Source organism: Oryx dammah, unplaced genomic scaffold (genome assembly GCF_014754425.2).
Source record: "Oryx dammah isolate SB20612 unplaced genomic scaffold, SCBI_Odam_1.1 HiC_scaffold_26, whole genome shotgun sequence".
Lineage (NCBI taxonomy): Eukaryota > Metazoa > Chordata > Mammalia > Artiodactyla > Bovidae > Oryx > Oryx dammah.
Window position 1 is genome coordinate 17,063,381 of NW_024070210.1, and position 20,144 is coordinate 17,083,524.

The 20,144-nt window shown below is 53.7% G+C and overlaps 1 protein-coding gene across 1 annotated transcript in view; it reads left to right on the forward strand.

The window, feature by feature from the left end:
* Window positions 1-6,671: 6,671 nt before the first annotated feature.
* Window positions 6,672-20,144, forward strand: part of LTBP2 (latent transforming growth factor beta binding protein 2) — a 111,410-nt gene continuing 97,937 nt past the window's right edge. Inside the window, exons 1-2 of the mRNA XM_040226098.1 lie at window positions 6,672-9,173; window positions 16,082-16,152. Of these exons, the coding sequence (XP_040082032.1) occupies window positions 8,338-9,173; window positions 16,082-16,152 (907 nt within the window). The 5' untranslated portion in view covers window positions 6,672-8,337. The remainder of the gene's footprint in view (window positions 9,174-16,081; window positions 16,153-20,144) is intronic.

The following is a 20,144-nucleotide window of genomic DNA, read 5'->3' on the forward strand; positions in this document are numbered from 1 at the left end:
CGGAGTTGTACTTCAAAGCCGCATGTGTTTCCCACTGCTCCGGACTGATAGCAAAGAGGGCAGAGTGAGATCCAGGGGTTCAGCGGAGGGAGGGAGCTTTTTCTGGACTTGGCAATGGTGTTCTGGGAAGGCTTCTTGAAAGAAGTGGGAGTTTTGAGAGGGGCGTTAAAGGACAGGCAGGCAAGGGGTGGGAAGAACATTCCAGGTGAAGAAAATGGCCTGAGCCGAAGAATTGGGGTAAAGGGACGTGGGTGGGGAAGTGAGGGAGTTCTGAGTGGGACTGTGTTGAGTACTGGCAGACAAGAGGGGGAGGGGTATGAAACCCACTTGTGTGGAGGGCCGGGTAAAAGGTTTGGGCTGGATTTATGAGGTACTGGGGAGCCACTGAAGATTGCTGAGCAGGTTTTTGGCCTCATCGGACCTGTGCAGCCAGAAAGCAAATACGTGTGATTAGTTGTTTACACGTCTGTTTCTCCCTCACTGTTTTTTTGGACAGAGATGGAGAGGAGTGGAGTGGAGCCCAGGAGGTGCTGGTGGCACCCGCTGTCTTCAGGCCAGGACCTGAGGAGGAGTGAGAAGACAGTGGGTGGTGGCCCGGGCTTCAGGACCAGAGGTGGAGGGTGAGGAGGAGTGGGAGGAGCTGGAGACGCCTCCCCTTCCTCCCTTGGCCATCAGCCTCCTCTGGCCTGAGGTCTGGTCTGGTGAGGCAGAGCACAGAGCATGCCTCTGCTGTCTGTGTGAGTTCCTGAGAAGTGAGATCTTTAATTTTTGTCTGCTGAGTCCCAGTGGGCGAGGGGCCAGCCTGTGTTACAACCTCCCAGAGGCCTCTGGGCCAAGGCACTCAGACCAGAGTGGACGGAAACAAGGAATGAGTCACGCAGACCGGCTGGGGCCCGCTGGGATCTGGCTGCCCCTCCTCCGACCCCCCCAGCCTGGTGTCTGTACCCTGTCCTGGGGAGTTTAGGAGTCCAGGCCTGTCGCTAAGGGCTCGGGGTTCTAGAGAGAGGGTAGGGGGCACCAGGGAAAACCTCATTGAGTATCTCGATCCTCAACATATAATCCAGAGGCAAATGGGTATCTGAAGATGGTGGCAGAAGCTGTCATCCTTCTTTCTTTGTCTTGATGATGAGCAAGTGAGCTGCTATGGACTTATTCTGGGAAAGACCCCACAGCAGCCTCTGTCCTCTGTCCCCCCAAGCTCCTATCCTTTGGGGTGTGACAGATGTCACTGTGTCCCATCAGGAAACCAAGGTGGGGACAGGCTGGGAGACGCCGACAACTGCTAAGGGCAATTGCTTCCTGCTCAGCTTGCCCTCAAATTCCTGCCCACCAGTCCGGAATCCAGGGCAGGGATGCGTTGTCCTTCAGCCCACAGGGATTTCTCCCTGGGGATTTGGAGAAGATAATACAGTGATCGATCCCCACCTGGACAAGTCCCCGGCCCTGAGGAGAGTACTGAGGCCCCTGAGATCTTACTGTTGTTTTCAGTCACTAAGTCGTGTCTGACTCTTTTCAGCCTCATGGACTGCAGCACAACAGGCTTCCCTGTCCCTCACTGTCTCTCAGAGTTTCCTCAAATTCTTGTCCATAATTCAGTGATGCCACCCAACTGTCTCATCCTCTGCCATCCCCTTTTCCTCCTGCCCTCAATCTTTCCCAGTATCAGGGTCTTTTCCAATGAGTTGGCTCTTCCTACCAGGTGGCCAAAGTATCAGAGCTTTAGTTTCAGCATTGGTTCTTCCAGGGAATATTCAGGGTTGATTTCCTTTACGGTTGACTGGTGGTCTTACTGGGGGGGAATTAAAAGAAGGAGGATTTCCAGGCTGCTCACACTGTTTCTTGCTCTGGTCTTCAGAGACTCTGCTTGGAGAGAAGTTATGCTTCAGCCTTCCAGGAGTTCTAGAGCAGGGGTCCAACCCCTGGACCTCAGACTGGTACAGCCCATGGCCTGTTAGGAACCGGATCATATGGCAGGAGGTAAGCAACAGGTGAGTGAGTGAAGCTTCATCTGCTGCTCCCCATGGCTCCCCACTGGTCACATTACTGTCTGAACCACCCACCCCCTCCCAGCCCCTAGTCCATAGGTTGGGGACTGCTGTTCTAGAGGATTCCACTCCAGTCAGGGCTGAAGAGATTTATCCAGATAAATAGGAAATGTGGTCTGAACGTCAGCTAAATGCACAAAGTTTTCAGATCAGCCCACCCTTGTATCAGGGATTGGAAATGAAGGGAAACGGAGTGAACTCAGTTATTTTGAAGAGCTGCCCATTTCACATCATCGCAGGACATCCTGGAGCGAGTGCAGTGTGCTGTAGTGGAAACAGCACGGACTTTGGAGCCGGTCAGACTTTTTAGTTAAATCCTGGCTCGACTCCTGGCGGTATGACCTTGAGCGAGAGACTTCATCCCTCTGGGCTTGTGAGATGGGAGTTGCAATGCCTACCTCATAGGGCCACGATGAGTCTCTGTCTGTGTCACTTCTCTTTTCCAGAGAGAAAAGCTGAGATGAGTCTTACTTGGCAATGGAAAATGACTTGATATAGGGCAAGCTTATTTCCTTCCTTCTCCTTGGTGAGCAGGAATTGAATGTACCGAACCTCACCACGGTGACTTTTGTCTGCCCTTGACCTAAAATAGACCCCTAGTTGTAAATAGGCCTGAGAAGGGTGGGATGGGCTTGATGGGGACCAGCTCGTGACAGCGACTTCATGTGACCATCAGCCCACACCCCTGCCCCCCACCACACCACAAACAGCTGTGAATGTTTCCGGTTCCCAGAGAACTGCAGCCGGAGTTGCGATTCCAGAGAACTGCTCCGTTGGAAGCTGGCATCAGTATAATATTCACCAGGAAAACCAAGAGGGACTCCTCGTGTAGCCACGTACTAGCTTTGTGATTCATTTTACCTCTCTGAGCCTGCATTTCCTCATCTGCTACATGAGGAAGTAACAGTGCTTATTACCAGGATTAAAGGAGAAGGACTGGAAAACACTTAGCACAGTGCCTGGTACTTTTTAAGCGCTCCAGAAATATCAGCTGGCAAAGGAAGGAGCAGTAATTGACCGCCTCCCATCCCAGGGTAGATAGGGCTGGTTATCTACTTTGCCCTGAAGGTGGGGATGGCAAGAAATGCAGCATTATCTCTATTTTCAGATGGGAAAATAGAAGCCAAGCATAGCTGAGCCCTGAGCTCACCGAAGGCAGAAACGTTCACGTGCGCCCGGAGCGGGGACAGCTCTGGCAGACCAGAGCAGGGTGGTTATGAGTACTGGGGGGGTGCCAGGTCATGGTGTCTGAAGTGGCATGGCCTTGGCAGCCCCTGCGGGCCTTGGAGGCCTCATGCAGCAGAGAGCTGGGGCCTTTGCATGCAGCCTCCACCTTCCAGACTGGAGGCCGAGGCTGCACAGTGCTGGGTTCCAGCTGCCCAGTCTCTGGACAAAGGTATCCTAGCCCATGAGCTGCTCCCATCTGGAAGGCTGGGGGCCCAATCAACCTTCCTTCAGCTGTTCCGCCCACTGATTAACCAGGAAATGTGTTATTTGTTCTGAGCAGGGGAACAAGCTCTCCTAGAGAGAGGAATTCAGGACTGGAGGTCCAGTCACTTCCAAGGAAGAAAAATCCCTGGAATTCTGTCGGAGTCTGGGTCTTAGCCAAGGGAACAGAAATTTGGTCCTCGTTTTTGGTCTTTATTTACCAAATTAGTTCAGGTTCTGGTAGCTCTCTGGCTCCCAGCGTTATTCCAACAAGAAGACACAGGGAAGCAATTCAGTTGCGCCGGTGACTAGCAGACTGCCATCTCCCTTTGTGGCGCATGTGTCCCAGCAAACCTCTCCCCACTGGACTCTTTTTATTGACCCCTTGGGACTCTTTCTGCAGGGCTTTCCAGTGATGATTCCTTTCCCCAGACCCAAGAGATGGGTTAGTAGCCTTAGCATCATTTTGTGCCTCTTTAGGGAGGAAGTGGGTATCAGGGAGAAGGAAGCAGCACCCGGTGAGTCAGAGACCTCCGCTGGAAACAGCGCCCCTTCTTTCACTGAACAAGGACGGTAGAAGACAGAAAATTCTGCTCCCTCCACATCCCCTGGGAACTGAGTGGTAGGCTAGCCGGCAGGGAAGAGGCTGGCAGGTGTGCAGTGGAGGGTTTAGGTGGGGACTGCTGCAGAAATGACTGGGAAAAGTATCAATCATTTCAGTAGTCAGGAGGACTCCTGAGGCTCAAACCCAGGGAGAAGGCAAGACGGTGCTATCTTAAAAGCTTGGACTCGGGTGGGTGATAACCAAGGTTGGAACCCTTCCTCTGCTACTTATCAGCTCTGTGATCGTGGGCAAGTCAGTTCCTATTCCCAGCCTCAGTTTCCTCCTTTGTGTACCTGGAAATGACAACACCTCCTTTCTTTTCTTCAATGACTCAATTTATGTGCATGCTTAGCACATAAATTTTGGGAGCTCCAAAAAGGAAAAACAAAGAAAAAACTCAACCATTTACGGGACTGGAGGTTCTGAAGAGCTGTATCCACAGATTCCAGCAGTTACAAGGAAAGGGAGTGATGGGCAGTCAGTGGGAGGCAGGACAGGGGGATGGCGCTGGGATGGGGGAGTAGGAGGTGCCAGTCTTTACAGCAGACTAGCCTGGCGGTGGGCCCCCAGGAGAACAAGGTGGGAATTTCCAAGGACCATTTGTCCTCACCAAGGAGTGGGAGGGGCGCCTAGTGGTGAGCAAAGTGTCTGCGCGAGGGTTTTGGCTGAGGCGGAGCAGCGAGAGGCTGAATGGGCGGCAGACTTCCAGAAGTGCAGACGGAGGAGACGGAGCAGTAATAATGACTTGGACACATGGGAGGAAAAAATAGCTCAGGGACGAAGGGGGATGCCAAGGTTTCTGGCCTTGGGAGGCTCACAGGGACTTGAGGTGAGCGCTGAGGGATGAAGAGGAGAGATCCTAAAGGAACTGGGCAGGTCGTGAGGTGAGGAAAGGAAGCCAGAGCTAAAGAACTGGGTGGATGATGGGGCAAGGAGAGCGAAGTGTGGAGCTGAGGCTTTCCCGTAGCCGCAAAGGAGCAGAGTTTCAGTGAGAGAGCGGTGCTTTCTGGGAAGTGAGATGGCATTCATCCCAACAAGCAAGTGCAAAATTCAAGGAGATCCTAAGGGCCAACCCTGCAGGCAGCAAGCCCATGGACTTGGACCAGGAACCACCACCAGGAACTCAGCTATTCTCTCTGAAAATGGGTATGATGATACCAGCCTGCCCTTCTTGATGGGATTCTTCTGTGGTTCATTCAGTTAGCCATCCACTGAACACGTAATTCCTGTCTGTCTATGAGAGGCAAGCACTATTCTAGGTTCCGAGGAAACAGTGGTGAGCCAGACAGGCAAGATATCTATTCCTTTAGAGCTATCTCTAGCTATTTCCCAGGCAAGAATACTGGAGTGGGTTGCCATTTCCTTCTCTACATCCTCGGATTCCAGTCTATAAATAAAAAGGGATTGAAGAAAGTCACTGAGTCAGAGAATAGTTGCGTTGGTAAGCAGGGCTGAGATTTCCCCTGAGGGTACTCCCTAGGTTGACCAAGTGAGGAAAACCAGTCACAAAGATTGGGGGCCTCCAAAGAAGCAGAAACTAGCTTGACTCCCCATAACTCTGCCTCTACTGATGCTAGCTGAGGTGCTAGAAGTTGCAAGCACCCCAATGCACCAAAGCACAGCAAGAAAGTTCTTGGGAGCACTCAGCCGATGTCTCCAGGAATTGGGGACGCACATAAAGGAAATAAAGCGTGTGCATCCCTTATCTGGAGAATTCTGCCTGTGGAGCCTGGCTGGAATGGCTCTTGTAGCAGGATGAGATGCAGCCAACTCAGCACTGGTTTGTTGGCAGGGACAGGAAAGTCCCGTGGCAGATAGGAGACACAGGGAAGTTGTCCAGAGAGTGCTTTTTCTATGGTAGTGCAGGGCAGAGATCCTGCAGAGAGCTTCCAAAGAACCCACAAATGTGCCCATGAACAAGCCAGAGAGCTGGGCACCTGCTAGCTAAGGGCACCTGTCACGTAGAACTTTACCTTTTTCCTCTAATACCTCTCCCCTGACACTTGGAGGAGCCGCTGCAGAAAAGGAAGGTCAGAAAGTCAGACCACACCCCACACTCCCCAGTACAGGATCTTGAGCCAGGGGACAGGCCTGTGGCAGGAGAGGAGGGGTATTAAATTGGATACAAGATTGATTAAATTGGATGAGGTTTTGATTTGGACAGGACCAGACATTTTAGTGCCTGAAAAATTGGTCTTAATTATAGAAACGAAACTGTTTTTGTGACTGGTGGGGATGGGCAGCCAAGGACTCTGCTTGAGATGTCATTAAGGGTGGAGAAGAGAAATTCACCACAGTATGAATTGTGGCAGTGAGGGGAGAAAAACAGAGCTGCTTCCTGCTTGTCCCTCTTCAAGTTCAGCCCATTCAATAAATCAATTTTCTAGGCAAACAAATAAATAATTTCAACTAGTCTAGAGCAATGAAGGTGAAACAGGGTGATGTATGAGAAAGCGATGACTTGGAAGGTGGTTGGGAAGATACCTTGGAGAAGGAAATGGCTACCCACTCCCATATTCTTGTCTGGAGAATTTCATGGACAGAGGAGCCTGGCGGGCTACAGTCAATGTGGCTGCAAAGAGTTGGATAAGACTGAGTGACCAACACTTCCACTTTTCACTTCACTGGAAGTGGGAAGGCTGCTGCTCTTAGGTTAGGGGGTCAGGGATGGCTGCTCCAGGAGGTGATTTTTGAGCTGAGAGGTGAAATGGTGAGGAGCTCATCCTGTAAAACATCTTGGAGATGAGTGTTTCGGGGAGAGGAAAAGTGGGCATTAACTTAGTCTGTTCAAGAAGCAGAGAGGAGACCAACATAGCTGCAGTGTGGTGAGCTCTCCACACCAAGGTGAGATACATCAGGGAGGGGGCCAGTCGTGCAGGGCTTTGAAGGCCAGGGTCAAGAGTTGAGGCTTATTTTCAACATTAGGTATTTACTGGGTCTGTCATTTGTGTGGGGTGGGATGTTATAAACCAGTGTCTTCCTGCCTGTTGGCTCTCTGCCTCTCAAGAAGCAGTGTGCTCAGTCGTATCTGACTTCTGGCGACCCCATGGACTGTAGCCAGCCAGGCTCCTCTGTCCATGAGATTCTCCAGGCAAGAATACTGGAGTGGGTTGCCGTGCCCACCTCCAGGGCATCTTGCTAACCTAGGGATCAAACCCAGGTCTTCCTCACTTCAGGCAGATTCTTTACCATCTGAGCCACCAGGGAAAGCCCTAAGAAGCAGTAGGCTGCAGAAATGCAGCGGGTGGGAGCAGGGGTGGTTGCCAGGCCTTTAGACTTTAGGGCAGGGGACCACCGGGGTGAGTGAGGAGCTGATGGCCGAGGGGTACTAAGATGGGTGGCCTTTGGCCTTCTAGCATCCCTGCCCTCTCCCTGCGGACACAGAAGATGCGAGCACACACACTGCATCAGTCAGAAGCAATCCTGAGGGAGGGAGAGGTGGAATGGGAGGCTAAGAAATGGGATCTGAACTCCAGGCTGCAGGACTGGATTTCATTCACCTCTTGCTCACACGCTGTCTCCTTAAGTGACCTTGTTCCAGATCCTCCATGTTTATTCCTCGGTGAAAAAAAGAGGACACCTCTTGCGGGATCCGCCGCCATCACCGCCTCGGGCTTGTAGGCTCGACCCTGACGCAGCAGGAAGGGGATTAAGATCAAGGAGCGAGGGCGGCCGTCAGCGGCAGGTCTGGACAAGCCGCGGGACGGCCAAGGACGCGGCCAGGTCCACCAGAGGGCGCCCGCCTCCAGACGACCCTCCCGCGCGCGTTCCCCGCGTCCCGCCGCGGCGGAGACAGACGAGCTGCCCCGCGAGGCCCCGGCTCCAGCCGCAGCCCCAGGCCGAAGCCCCCAGGGGCTCGGGCGGGAAGCGAAGGGTCCGGAGCCCGTCCTTAGGGTCCGATGTCTGGCATGCAGTTCTTGGTACCTCTCCCGACCTCCTTCAGACCTTCGAGGCTGCAGCCTTAGTCTTCCAACCGTGGAGTTTTGTCCTTGAGGTCAGGGGCGGGAGATCAGTTCTGGACAGGTCAGCAGTTCAGCTTGCCCAGGACAGCAGAAAGGTGGCTCGGGTACCCTTGTCCCGACAGTTGTTATCTCGCCTGCCATCTCTCGCTCGGGTCGGCCCTGCGCCGCCCCCAGCTCCTCACGGGTTAACCCCCCTCGCCGCCCGCTCGCTTCCCGGTGCCAAAGTGGGTGTTGCTGGAATTCCTCTCTCTCCCTCTCCCGTAATAAGGGGGCTGAACTGTCCCTCCGAGGAGGGGGCATGGTGTGGATAAAAGAGACGAAAAATCAGGGGGAGGTTTCCAAAAATAAAACCCTCCAGTTCTCCTTCCGAAGGCTACAGCGACCGGGAGAAGGCGCGAAGGTGCAACAGCGGTGCGTGCCCAGCTGGAGACGCAGCGCGGCCTTCGGGCTCGGTGCGCGCAGCCCCCGGCCGCTCCCGGCGCCTGGCTCCGGCTCCAGGGAGAGCCTAGCCCGCAGTCTGACTCGGGACCCCCTAGACGGGAAGAGGCGGGCCACCGGCAGGGTACCGGAGCGCAGCCAGCGAGCGACGGGCGCACCGACTGTGAGCCCCGGGGGCCGTTCCCCGCGCGCGCAGCTCTCCGGGCGCCCCGGCGCCATGAGGCCCCCAACCACCGCCCGCTGCCCTGGGCGCGTCCTGCGGAACCCCTGGAGGAGCTTCTGGCCGCTCACCCTGGCTCTCTTCGTGGGCATGGGTCAGGCTCAGAGGGACCCGGTGGGAAGATACGAGCCGGCTGGAAGAGACGCGAGTCGGCTGCGGCGCCCCGGGGGCAGCCCCGTAGCGGCTACAGCCAAGGTGTACAGTCTGTTCCGGGAGCAAGACGCGCCCGTCCGGGGTTCGCCGCCCGGGGAGCTGGTCCAGCCTAGCTGGGGGAGCCCCAGGAGGTCCACCGAGGCGGAAGTCAGGAGGCCGCCCCGCGTGCAGCAGCCGCGGCGAGTCCAGCCACCTGCGCAGACTTGGAGAAGCCGACCCTCGAGCCAGCTGCAGCAGTCCGCACCCCGGGCCCGGGCCGCGCCGGCTCTCCCGCGTCTCGGGACAGTGCAGCGGCCGCGGGCTGCGCGAGGGCGCCTTACGGGGTGAGCGCTGGAGAGGGAAGGGTGCGGGCTTGAGGGAGCGAGGGTCGGACTCCCGAACACTCGTTCGTGGAGGGATGGGGATGTGTAGACGAGAGGACAGGGCGTGGGCTCTGCCTGTCTCCCCTCTGTCCTCAGTACTGCGGGAAACAGACCGAGGTCCTGAAGGTGGGGCTCGATCTGACCCGCTTTCAAAGAGTAGAGAGGAAAGAGAAACACCGTCCACACCCTTTCGTACCAGCTTTCGCCCGGATCCGACGTTAAATCCTTGACCAAGGCGGCAGTGCATTCGCCCGCGCTCCTCCCGTCAGCCTTAACCGGTGTCTGCTGACGCCCGCTGCCCGCAGCAGTGAGGGGATCCGAAGGGGATCGCGGAGAGGGCATCGGAGTGGGTGTTCCAGGCGCTTGAGAACCGGGAGAAGCTGAGCGGCCTTAGTGCACGGTGGGTGGAGGATGTCGGGGGTGGGGGTGGGGGCTCCAGAGCGCGAGGGCTGATGCATCTCCAGGAACGAGGCTTCGACGCCTGCTCGTGGGGACAAAGCTGTGCGCTGGGGCACAGGCCGGCCTGGGTCCGCGGATGGCTGGACGAGGAAGTGGGCGTGGACTCGGGGCACTTTGGGCAGGAAACCTGTCCGCGGATGTGGCTGTGACACTGTGGGTCCATGGCGGAGTGGGTCTGTGTGTGCGCCTGTGCAGCTAGGTGTCAGCACGACTTTGCAGGACTAGGTCTCCCCTCAACCTTGCCATTTAGTCCACACACACCCCCAGCCCCGCTTCCGATGCAACACCCGCTGCCTGCCGAGGGCGCCCTCGCGGCGTAGGGGACGCTTCCCAGCCATCCCCACCCCCAGATGAGGATTCTCACGGCTGCGGGGCGCTGGGCCTGGCCAGAGTGGGACAGGTGTCTACAGAATGGAGGGCGGGCGAGCCGGGGCAGTACGGGTGCCCGGTATGGGGCACCATCGGGGAGGCTGAGAAGGAACATGGCGGCCCTTCTGGGCCTGGGCCCGATTTGCCAGTTGGGTTCAGTCCCCCGGAGCATAGCATGAAGGGCGCTGCACCCCCAGGGCTACTCCTGAGGCTCTTCTTACTGCCTCTCCACTCCCTATTTTCTTTGGCTGCAGCACTCTTCTCCTATATTTCAGCAGGATTCTCTCCCTTCATTCAAATCTCTGTTTAGAGAGACCCCACCCTCTCTCTCTTCACCCTGCTTTATGTTTCTTCATAGCACTAATTCCCATCTGACATATTATGTTTCTGCTTTTATGGTCTGGTCTCCCAGGGCGCACTAATGTCAGCGCTAGGAAAAGAGAGGCTTTGTATTCTGCATTGCTGGGTCACCAGTGCCTAGAACAGTGCTCGGGTTTAAATGCAGCTTGCTAAATACCTGTTGAATGGGTGAAGGAATGTCTCGCTGTCCATGCAAGGCCTGGCTTAAGGCAGACGCAGAGGAGACCTGGGCATTGCCAAGTAGCTTACACAGGATCAGTCAGCGAGTGGTAATGGCTATGCAAGTGAACACGTGCTTCCTAAGAGCAGGTGTGCCAAGCTAGGGACAGGGGATGTGGCCTAAGACAAAGACATTGCTCCTGCCAGGAGAGCAGCTCAATTACGTCAAGTCAAACTGGAGAAATGAACACATATGCACCGGCCAACATGCTTTCTAGTACCAGAAGCTTCCTGTTAAAGCATAAAGGAAAGGATGGTTGGGGCTGAAGTGCTCAAAGGAAAAAGAAACCCTGTGAGCTCCAGGCCCTGGGGTTCATGTGGGGAAGAAGGTGGGGGTAGCAGGAGTAGGACCCCGAGATGTTGCACTGCCCGAGGACAGGGGCTTTTTTTTTTTTTTTTTTTTTTTTACTGTGGGCAGTGGCCTAGGGGCAGGTCTGTACTTTGGTGTCAGGGAGCCACAGGGCTGGGGCTGGAGGCATAGATTTGGGCCAGATCATGGAGAGAGCTTGCCCTGTCAGCATTCTAGTGGGAGTTGGGGGCAGAAGGAATAGTGGAGTGGAGGTGGGAGGGTGCACTGTTAGCAGCCGTGAAAGGAGGTGGTGATGAGCAAAGCAGACTGTTGTCAGGATACGGCTGGTAGATGTGCACAGGTGTGTAAGTACCCGGGCTGGAAGCCACCCACAAACACCTGCCAAACACAGGTGCACACATCAGCCAGCACGTGCTGGGTTTGACTCCTCCCTCAGGTTATTTTCCGCAGCTTTGATGAAGGGTGGGTTCCTCAGGCACTCCAGCTAGTCACTCCAAGGCAACCGAGGAGGGATTGAGTGGCAATCTTCCATCGACTTCCTCTCCCTAAGTCCGTTCTGACTAATGCGTTATGGCCAGGCTGACCTCTCTGGCAATTGCCTTGAGAATTGCTCAGGGCCAACCAGGTGGCCTTCCCTGGTGGTTCAGATGGTAAAGCGTCTGTCTACAATGCGGGAGACCTGGGTTCGATCCCTGGGTTGGGAAGATTCCCTGGAGAAGGAAGTGGCAACCCACCCCAGTAGTCTTGCCTATAAAATCCCATGGATGGAGGAGCCTGGTGCAGGCTACTCTCCACGGGGTCCCAAAGAGTCGGACACAACTGAGGGACTTCACTTTCACTTTCAACCAGGTAGTGCTAGAGTTAAAGAACCTGCCTGCCAATGCAGGAGGCCCCAAATACATGGTTTTGATCCTTGTGTCGGGAAGATCCCCTGGAGGAGGGCACCTTGGAGAATCCCAGTATTCTTGCCTGGAGAATTCCATGAACAGAGGAGCCTTGCGGGCTACAGTCAGTCCATGGGTTAGAATGGACTGAAGGGACTAAGCTTGCATGCATGCAAGGACTAAGTGCCACCTGCTGATAAGTCTTGGAATTGCATCACTACTCCTGGGGATTCTTCATTCATTCAACAAATATTTGGAAGGTCTCCTGTATGCCAGGCACTCTGCTGGACTGTGGGGATATAGCAGTGGCCAAGACAGCCTCTGTCTTCGTGGAACTTGCCATGTAGTGGGGATTTATTACACACAATGAAGATTTTAAGTGTGTGCCAGGCATAGCGCTAGGTGTCTGGGACACAGAGTAACCAGGGCAGAAACAATTCCTGCATTATTGAAATTTACAGTCCACAGGGGAGTTTTCAAGCCATTGTTTCCCACTATGCAGTGTTTATTAAGCTTAGCCTCACAGCATACCACTTTCATAATATTTTCCTCTTTTTTTCTTGTTCTATTATTTTCTTTAAATTTATAAACTGTTAAAAATAACAGGATTTTGTGTTTGATTTATTTTCAAGTGTTTTATATTATGGAGTATTATACAAGCCTATAAACCTACAAAAGGTATTGGAAATAATACAACTAACAATCCAATTTTTTCGAACTTTAGTATTTTGGCATAGTTTGCTTCTGATTTTTCTTGGTTGAAATATCTTCTGCAAGTTTATCTCCCCTCTCCCCAGATGTTAACCACTACCTTGAATTTACTAATGATGCCAACCTATGTTTCTATACCATTGCTACAGATGTATGCATCCATAACATACATAACATTGTTTTCCATATTTTAGATAAGTGATACCATGCTGCATTATTCTTCTACAATTTGCTTTCTCCTCATTAGATTTTTGAGATTTAACTAAGTTAGTATAATCAGCCCAGGTTTATTCATTTTAATTGTTGGATATTATGCCATTGTCTGAATATACCACAGTTTATTTATCCATCCTTCTGTTTTTGGACAGTTAGATGAGTTACATATTTTGGTATTACAAACAGTGCATGACTCATTTTTCTAAATAAATAAATCCATTTGCAAGGACACTTTGTATCACTATCCTAAGTTGAAGATAGTACCACTTATCATAAAGAGAAGGTAACTAGGAAAATTGAAGTGAAAACAAAATGTTCTCCAAGTCTAGTCAGATACCATTATCATAGGAAGTTCAGCCCTGTGGTGTGTTCTCCCTATTGGAAAGGGAGATTGGCAAGCATTGGGGGGAGAGGACTTGGCACGAAGACCCAACTTTGGACAGAGATTTTTCCTCACTGATCTAATCAGACTAGAAACATCGCTAAAAAGGGAATCACTTTCTCCCTGTGTGATTCAGCATTGCTACAAGTTCTGAGTATGGAAACCTCAAATCCCCTTTTCTCCCCTCGGTGTTGTTCATTCACCTTTTAGGGAAACACTGGATCCAGTGAAACAAAGAGGTATTAAAGGGGCACCACATGCCAGGCCCTGTGTTAGACTTTAGGGGCACAAAGAGGAATAAGAAAGACCCCTTAAGGTACTCGACACATACACCAGCAGCCTGAGACGGTCAGTACCATGTGGTGTGGAGGCTGGAGAACAGGGAAGGCTGGGTAGACGTCAGGGGAGGGTCTACTCGAAGGAGGTGATGTTTGATCTGGAGCATGTCAAGGATTTCAGTCGGCAAAGAAGAGAGGCATCTAGGCAGAGAGAGCAGCTTAAGCAAAGGCATCAAACGGTGCCCAAGTGTAGTGCGGTGGGGGGACAGCAAACTCTGTGGCATGGCTTTGGTTGTGGGTGGCCATGGAGATAAGGGAGGGGTGTTGGGGGCAGTTAGACCTTACAGGCAGGTGGGGTCGGGTTGGCTTTGTAGAGGCCAGCAGAGAGCCTGGCGGCGGCTGTAACAAAGGACAAGTATAACCAGATTTGTTCCAGGTGGAACAGCAGCTGTCCTAGGCTGTTAGCCAGATGTGTTCCCAGGGGTTGGGCAGTGATGCTGGATATTGGGCTGTTTGCGGAGCAGTGCTGCCCCAAAGGCTGGGCTTATAAAAATCTCTGAGTGGTATCTTCCAGAGAGCCAGAACCCCTGAGTCATTTGCCCCAGCTAGTCAGTCTCATCTGCTCTCTCCAGCTAACCGGAGCCCACTGAACAGTCATCCCCCATCAGGCACCTCCCAGAGCTTGCACCCAAGGTTCTGGCTAGTCTCCTGGATCTCTCTGGAAGGCCCTGTTAGCTGAGCGTGGCTCCCTTGCTTGGCAGCTTTGATCCTGACCAGTTCTCCTGGTGGCCCTCGCGGCCTTGAAGGCTCTACCCTGGGCAGGCAGGGCAGGCTGAGCCGCTGCCCTCCTACAGACAGCTCTGTGGCCATCCTGAGGGTATCTAGGGTGACAGCAGGCTCAGGGGGCCTCCTGGAGCTGGGCTTCACGCCACAACCTCTCAAATGGGCAGACTCTTCAGTCTGTGCTCTCTGGGCTCCCCCGGACGCTAGACTTTAGAACACTCCCAGGGCTTGCTGCTTGTTTTTCCTCTCAAAGACCTCCCGGGCCTCTCAGAGGCCTTGTCACCACCACCAGGGATAATGACTTACAAATGGGTGGGTTGTTCCCCCTCCCACCGGGGCACACAACACAGAAGCCATAGATAGGAGGACCAGCCATTTCTTCAGAACCCAGTGACTGACTGGGGCCCTGGTGGGGAGCAGGCCTTCAGGGAACCAGTAAACTGCTGAGGGAAGCGGTCCAGAGAGGCTTCGAGGTGGCCGAGATGGCACAGCCCTCGGCCGAGAGGACATTCTGCGAGCTCCCTGGGAGGCAGCTCCCCACAGTTTTAGGCCAAAGGGCCAGAAATGGGCCTCAGCGTTTTCAAACGCCAAGGATTTATTTTGAATGTTTTGTAAGGTTTCAAAAACCACACCAGCTTTGGGGTCGACACAAACGTCAACCAAACTCTTAAGTGGGACCAGATGCCCCCATGCTGGCCACAGAGGTCACAGGAATGGCCTCCTGGTCAGCCCTTCATCCTGACTCTCGGACTCCATACCTCTGCTGCCCTGCTTGCCCTGCGTTTCAGTGAGTGCTCGGTAGACAATTTCTAATGGAAACCATGGGATATGTGAGGCCAGAGCCCAGCCCAGTCTGAGCTGGGGAGGCAAGACCCCAGAGGTCTTCTCCAAGAAGAGCCCTCTGGGGAAGTCACCTGGGTCTGGGCATGTGGGTCTGTAGATCGATAGTCAGGGTGGGTGAAAGCTACTGGTGCTGTAGGGCTCCACTGGAAACCAGAGGGCAGAGTTTGGGTGAACTGGGTGAATGGCCCTGGTGGCAGCCACTGGTCAACGTCTCCTGTGGGGTCAGTGTCCTTGTGCTGGGGGAAGGGACTATCCCCCCTTCAAGTAAGTTCCATCTGCCTGCCCAAATAAAAAGTGTACTCGCCATGCAGAGCGGCTTACCCCGAGTCCCCAGCCCCATTGTCCCACCAGGCTCCCACCTCCTCAGCCCCTCTGAAAGGACATCTGGAGCCTGGCTCTTTCCATCACTCTCCCAGTTGCTCGGTCTCACCCTGTACCAGCCTGCCGGAGGGCTGAGGCTCCTCCCAGTGTGCATTCGTTGGCAGGGGATACAGATGTAGGTCCTTCAGGCTGTTGTGTGTGTGTGCGTCTTCCAGCTTCCCTTGGATTATCAGCATTAGTTGGCAAGGGCCATGGTGATTATTTTTTGGTGAGAGGCCACGTGGACTTGGAGCATGACTTCGAGTTGGGTCAACCTAGGTTGGAGTCTGGCTCTGACTCTTCTTGTTTAGTCTTGGCAAGGGACTGAGCCACTCTGAACTTGCTTTTTGGTCGTCTTCGTGATCCCCATGCCAATGGAGTGCCTTCTCATGTCAGGGGCCCTATTTCCCTATTTTGCTGAATCCTCCCAATAACCCCATGAGGCAGGTATTATTATCTGCCTTGTACAGATGATGAGAGTGACGCTTCCCAAGGTCGTGCCGCCAGTAGCAGAATCAGGATTCTGTCTTAGTGCCTGCCCCTGGGCCGTGCAGCCTCCCTCGAGAAGGGGGACAGTGCCCAGCCTGGCAGAATTCCCCCAGGCCCTGCCTGTAAAGGGCAGGACCATCAGACAAGCTCTGTGAATAATCCTACTCTGAGCATCCCACACTGACCCTGTCTTGGTGGCCCCACAGGAGGAATGTCTGCGGGGGACAGTGCTGCCCGGGATGGACAACGGCAAATAGCACCAACCACTGTATCAAACGTGAGTGCCTCCACTCCATCCACCCTCTCTCTCTCTCCACTGAGCTGGGCCGGGCGTGGCATCTCTAGAACCTGGAGCACGTGTCTTTTCCAATCCACCTCCTGAGCAGGCAGCCCCTCTCCAGCGGAAAGCAGCGGAAGAGAGGCGATGAAAAAGTGCCTCCAGGGTTTTCCTCGGTAGTCCAGTAGTTAGGACTCTGTGCTTTCACTGCTGAAGGCCCGATTTCAATCCTTGGTCAAGGAACTAAGCTCCCACAAGCTGCATGGCAAAAAAAAAAAAAAATGCCTCCCGATGACTGAACTGAAAATGACTTCTCAGATAAATCCCCGCTCGTGTTTATAAAGCTTCCTGTATGCCTCTTCTGATGCCCCCCTGTGTTGGTGCTCACCCCTAGCTTGCCCTGGGGTCTGCAGAACACACCTGGCCCCAGAGCCTCTGCATCGCCCCTTCCATGGGAAGAGGGCACTCACAATGTGTGCTGTGGGGATCCACCTCTGCTCTGGCCCCTGGCCCCTGGCAGGCATTCTACCAGCATGGTCAGATGAGTCTCTGCTTCTTTGTCTGCAGCAGTCTTCCTTTGGACCTCTCCCAAGCCTGGCAGGCTGGCCCAGATTAGAAAAAATACTGCCTACCCGCCTGCACCTTTGCTACCAGCAGCACGGCTACCGTCACTACCCCTAGCACCGTTACTCCTCCTACTGCCTCTAGTACCATCATTACAACCACAGCTGCTGCTGCTGCTACTGCTGTTACTGTACCACCACCACCACCACCACCACCACTGATACTACAACAATGACGATGACTACTGCTAGCTAACAGCTGGGGCCTTACTGTATACCCAGCGCTGTGCTAAGCTCTTAACATACATCATCTTACTTGAGTCTCTCAATCCTGTAAGAGTATTTACCGCTCACCGCAGTTACAGCCTGGGACACTGAGGTTCAGGTTGGTTAAGAAACGTGCCCGAGGAGACAGTACTCTGAGTCTAGCTCTTACCTGTGGGGCTTTGCTTTCTCCCAATACTAACTGAGTTTAGGGCCTTCTGGACTCTGGGAGCCCACAGGTGATGACTGGACAGTTTCAGAGGGACCTTCCTCCGTCACACCCCGGGGCCCCTCTCAAGCCTTCATCAGCACCACACGCCCCTCCTCCAGACTTTGTGGCAGTACCAGGAGCTCTGCCCAGCTGTTCCTCTAGGATCCAGTTCTACCCTCTGCCCTAAGCCTGGCTGCAAAGCCCTAGTCTCACCAGCACCCCTTCCCTCCCAAGGACAAGCCCTAGGCCCTTTCCAATGTGAGAGTTTCACAGCTAGTGGTCCAGCGGGGTGATGAAACATATGGTGTTCCTGTCCCTGATGGATGCCCTCATTTCAGGCCTCCTGATGCCTTCTGAGATGGGGATAGACAGGGATGCAATGGGGTTGCTTCCATTCCTACAGGGCCGGCTCACCGAGCTTACAGTTCTGCCTCTGACCTCGTGACCTTGACCTCTCCCAGTCTGATGATGAAGCCTGGGCAGAATCTTAGGTCTCTCTGAGGATCTCCAGATAAAGAAGACAAAACTCCAAACTCAGAAACGAACAGCAATGCAGATTTCTACCTGAAAATTCTTTCCTTTTGAGGGAACGTGAATTAGTGGGGCTTGCAGAAGCTAGGTACTCAGTGACTAGGGGCACAGTTGGGGGAGGGTCCCTTCTTCCTAATTTGAAGTGTGCCTTAATCTGTGTGCCTCAGAGGACTTGCTCAAGGTCACACAGCTCCTTAGTAGAAGATCTGGGACTTGAAACTGGTGACTCCTCTGGGCAGAGAAGCCAAGGATGTGGGTAGCCCAGTAAGTTTACAATCAGGAGAAGCTCTGGGGCTGGGGGCTGGACACTGGTATGTTATTAAAGTTCCGTAGGTGATTCTAAAAGGGCTGAAGACTGCTAAGCAGAGTTTGGGGTCAATCATGGGAAGATCTGTTTTGGGGAGCCCTACTCAAATTTGAAGGTTCCCACGAATCCTCTGTTGCTGGTGTTCACTCACTCACTTCTGTCTGACTCTTGGTGACCCCATGGACTGCAGCACATCAGGCTTCCCTGTCCTTCACCAACTCCCGGACCTTGCTCAAATTCATGTCCATTGAGTCGCTGGTATCATCCAACCATCTCATCCTCTGTCACCCCCTTCTCCTCCTGCCCTCAGTCTTTCCCAGCATCAGGGTCTTTTCCAATGAGTCAGCTCTTTGCACCAGGTAGCCAAAGTATTGGAGCTTCAGCTTCAGCTTCAGTCCTTCCAATGAATATTAAGAACTGGACTGATTTCCTTTAGGATTGACTGGTTTGATTTCCTTGCAGTCCAAGGGACTCTCAGGAGTCTTCTCCAGCACCGCAGTTCAAAAGTATCAGTTCTTTGGCACTCAGCTTTCTTTATGGTCCAACTCTCACATCCATACATGACTACTGGAAAAACCATGGCTTTGACAGCATGGGCCTTTATCAACAAAATGATGTCTCTGCTTTTTAATATGCTGTCTAGGTTTGTCATAGCTTTCCTTCCAAGGAGCAAACATCTCTTAATTTAAAGGCTGCAGTCACCATCTGCAGCAATTTTGGAGCCCAAGAGAATAAAATTTGTCACTTCTACTTTTTCCCCTTCTATTTGCCATTAAGTGATGGGGCTGGATACCATCTTAGTTTTTTTGAACGTTGAGTTTTGAGCCAGCTTTTTCACTCTCCTCTGGGATCTTATTAAAGTGCAGACTGTGACTCAGCAGGTCTGGGGTGAGGCTGGAGAGTCTGTTTCTAACAAGTTCCTAGGGGATGCTGATGCTGCTGGTCCACGGACCACACTTTGAGTAGAAGCCCTGGGAGGGGGGCCTCTGGAGGCCTGGGGAGGGATTTGGGGCTAGAGATGAGGAGGAGGGCTCCTAAGTTCTAGGGAGCTTAGCAGAGAGTGTTGCTGAGGCTTGAAGTTGAGGAGGCTGGCTTCAGAGTGGGTGGCCTTCTCCCTAGCTGCCCGAGGGTCTGGGCATGAGCCTCGCTCAGGCCTGAAGGCTCTCGATTTCCTGACTTGCTCATGACTTCCCAGCATCATTCTCTGCCAATCTGGAGTTTCAACACTGGAAACTCGAGGTTGGGTGAGTCTGCTGATTGTCAGAACTGACGTCTGTGCGCACCCTTGAGCCCTTAGCAGGGGGCGGCTGCTCCGGTGTGCCGTCAGTACCCACTCCACCCTGGGGGTCCTCAGCCCTGTTATTTCTCTCCCCGGTTTTCTGCTGCCCCTCTAGGTGTCTCTGGGACTCTGGCGTGCAGGCTGGCAGCGCTCTGGGAGGACTTTGCCAGTGGGTGTTAGCCTCTCCCACTGGAAGTTGACTTGCCCACTGAAGGTCTGTGTACTAATTAGCTGGGCCCAGTGCTGTTTGCTTGTTGCTATTTTGCTGCTAATGAGCCTAATGAGAACCACGTGGATGGCAGGGTGTTGGCCCTGGATGGCTGGTCCGAAGCTCTGTCAAGTATGGGCTCTTGCTACCACGCCCTGTCAGTTGGCAGTCCTGCTTCCCCTGAGTGGTTTGCGTCTCCCTATCCCCTCCCCACGCTCTACTCCCCTGGCTGGAGCCAAGGCTGCCAGTACTGGGGAGTGCTCATGACTCTGGCCTAGCGGTTTCACAGATGTGGGGTGCCTCTCCTGGTCTGGCAAGGTTGGGGGTGACAGGGAGGGGTGTGGGACATTCCCCCAACTTCCAAGTCTAGTCTCAGAAGGGTACAGGGAGTCAATCCATCCTCTGGTCTCTTCCAGATACCTGTGGGTCCAGCCCACTGCCCACGCACAGGGAGTGATAGCCTTTGTGCCCTGGGTCTCCCCGACCCTCAGCTTGCCTCCTGTCATGGAATCCTCGGTTGCCGTAACATACCAGCCATCTCCCTGGCAGCCTCTCTCTTTATTTCTGTCTGGTCCCTGGGCCTCGGGGAGCCACAGTGTCTGCAGGTGTCTGTTGCTGGAAGCCCAGCT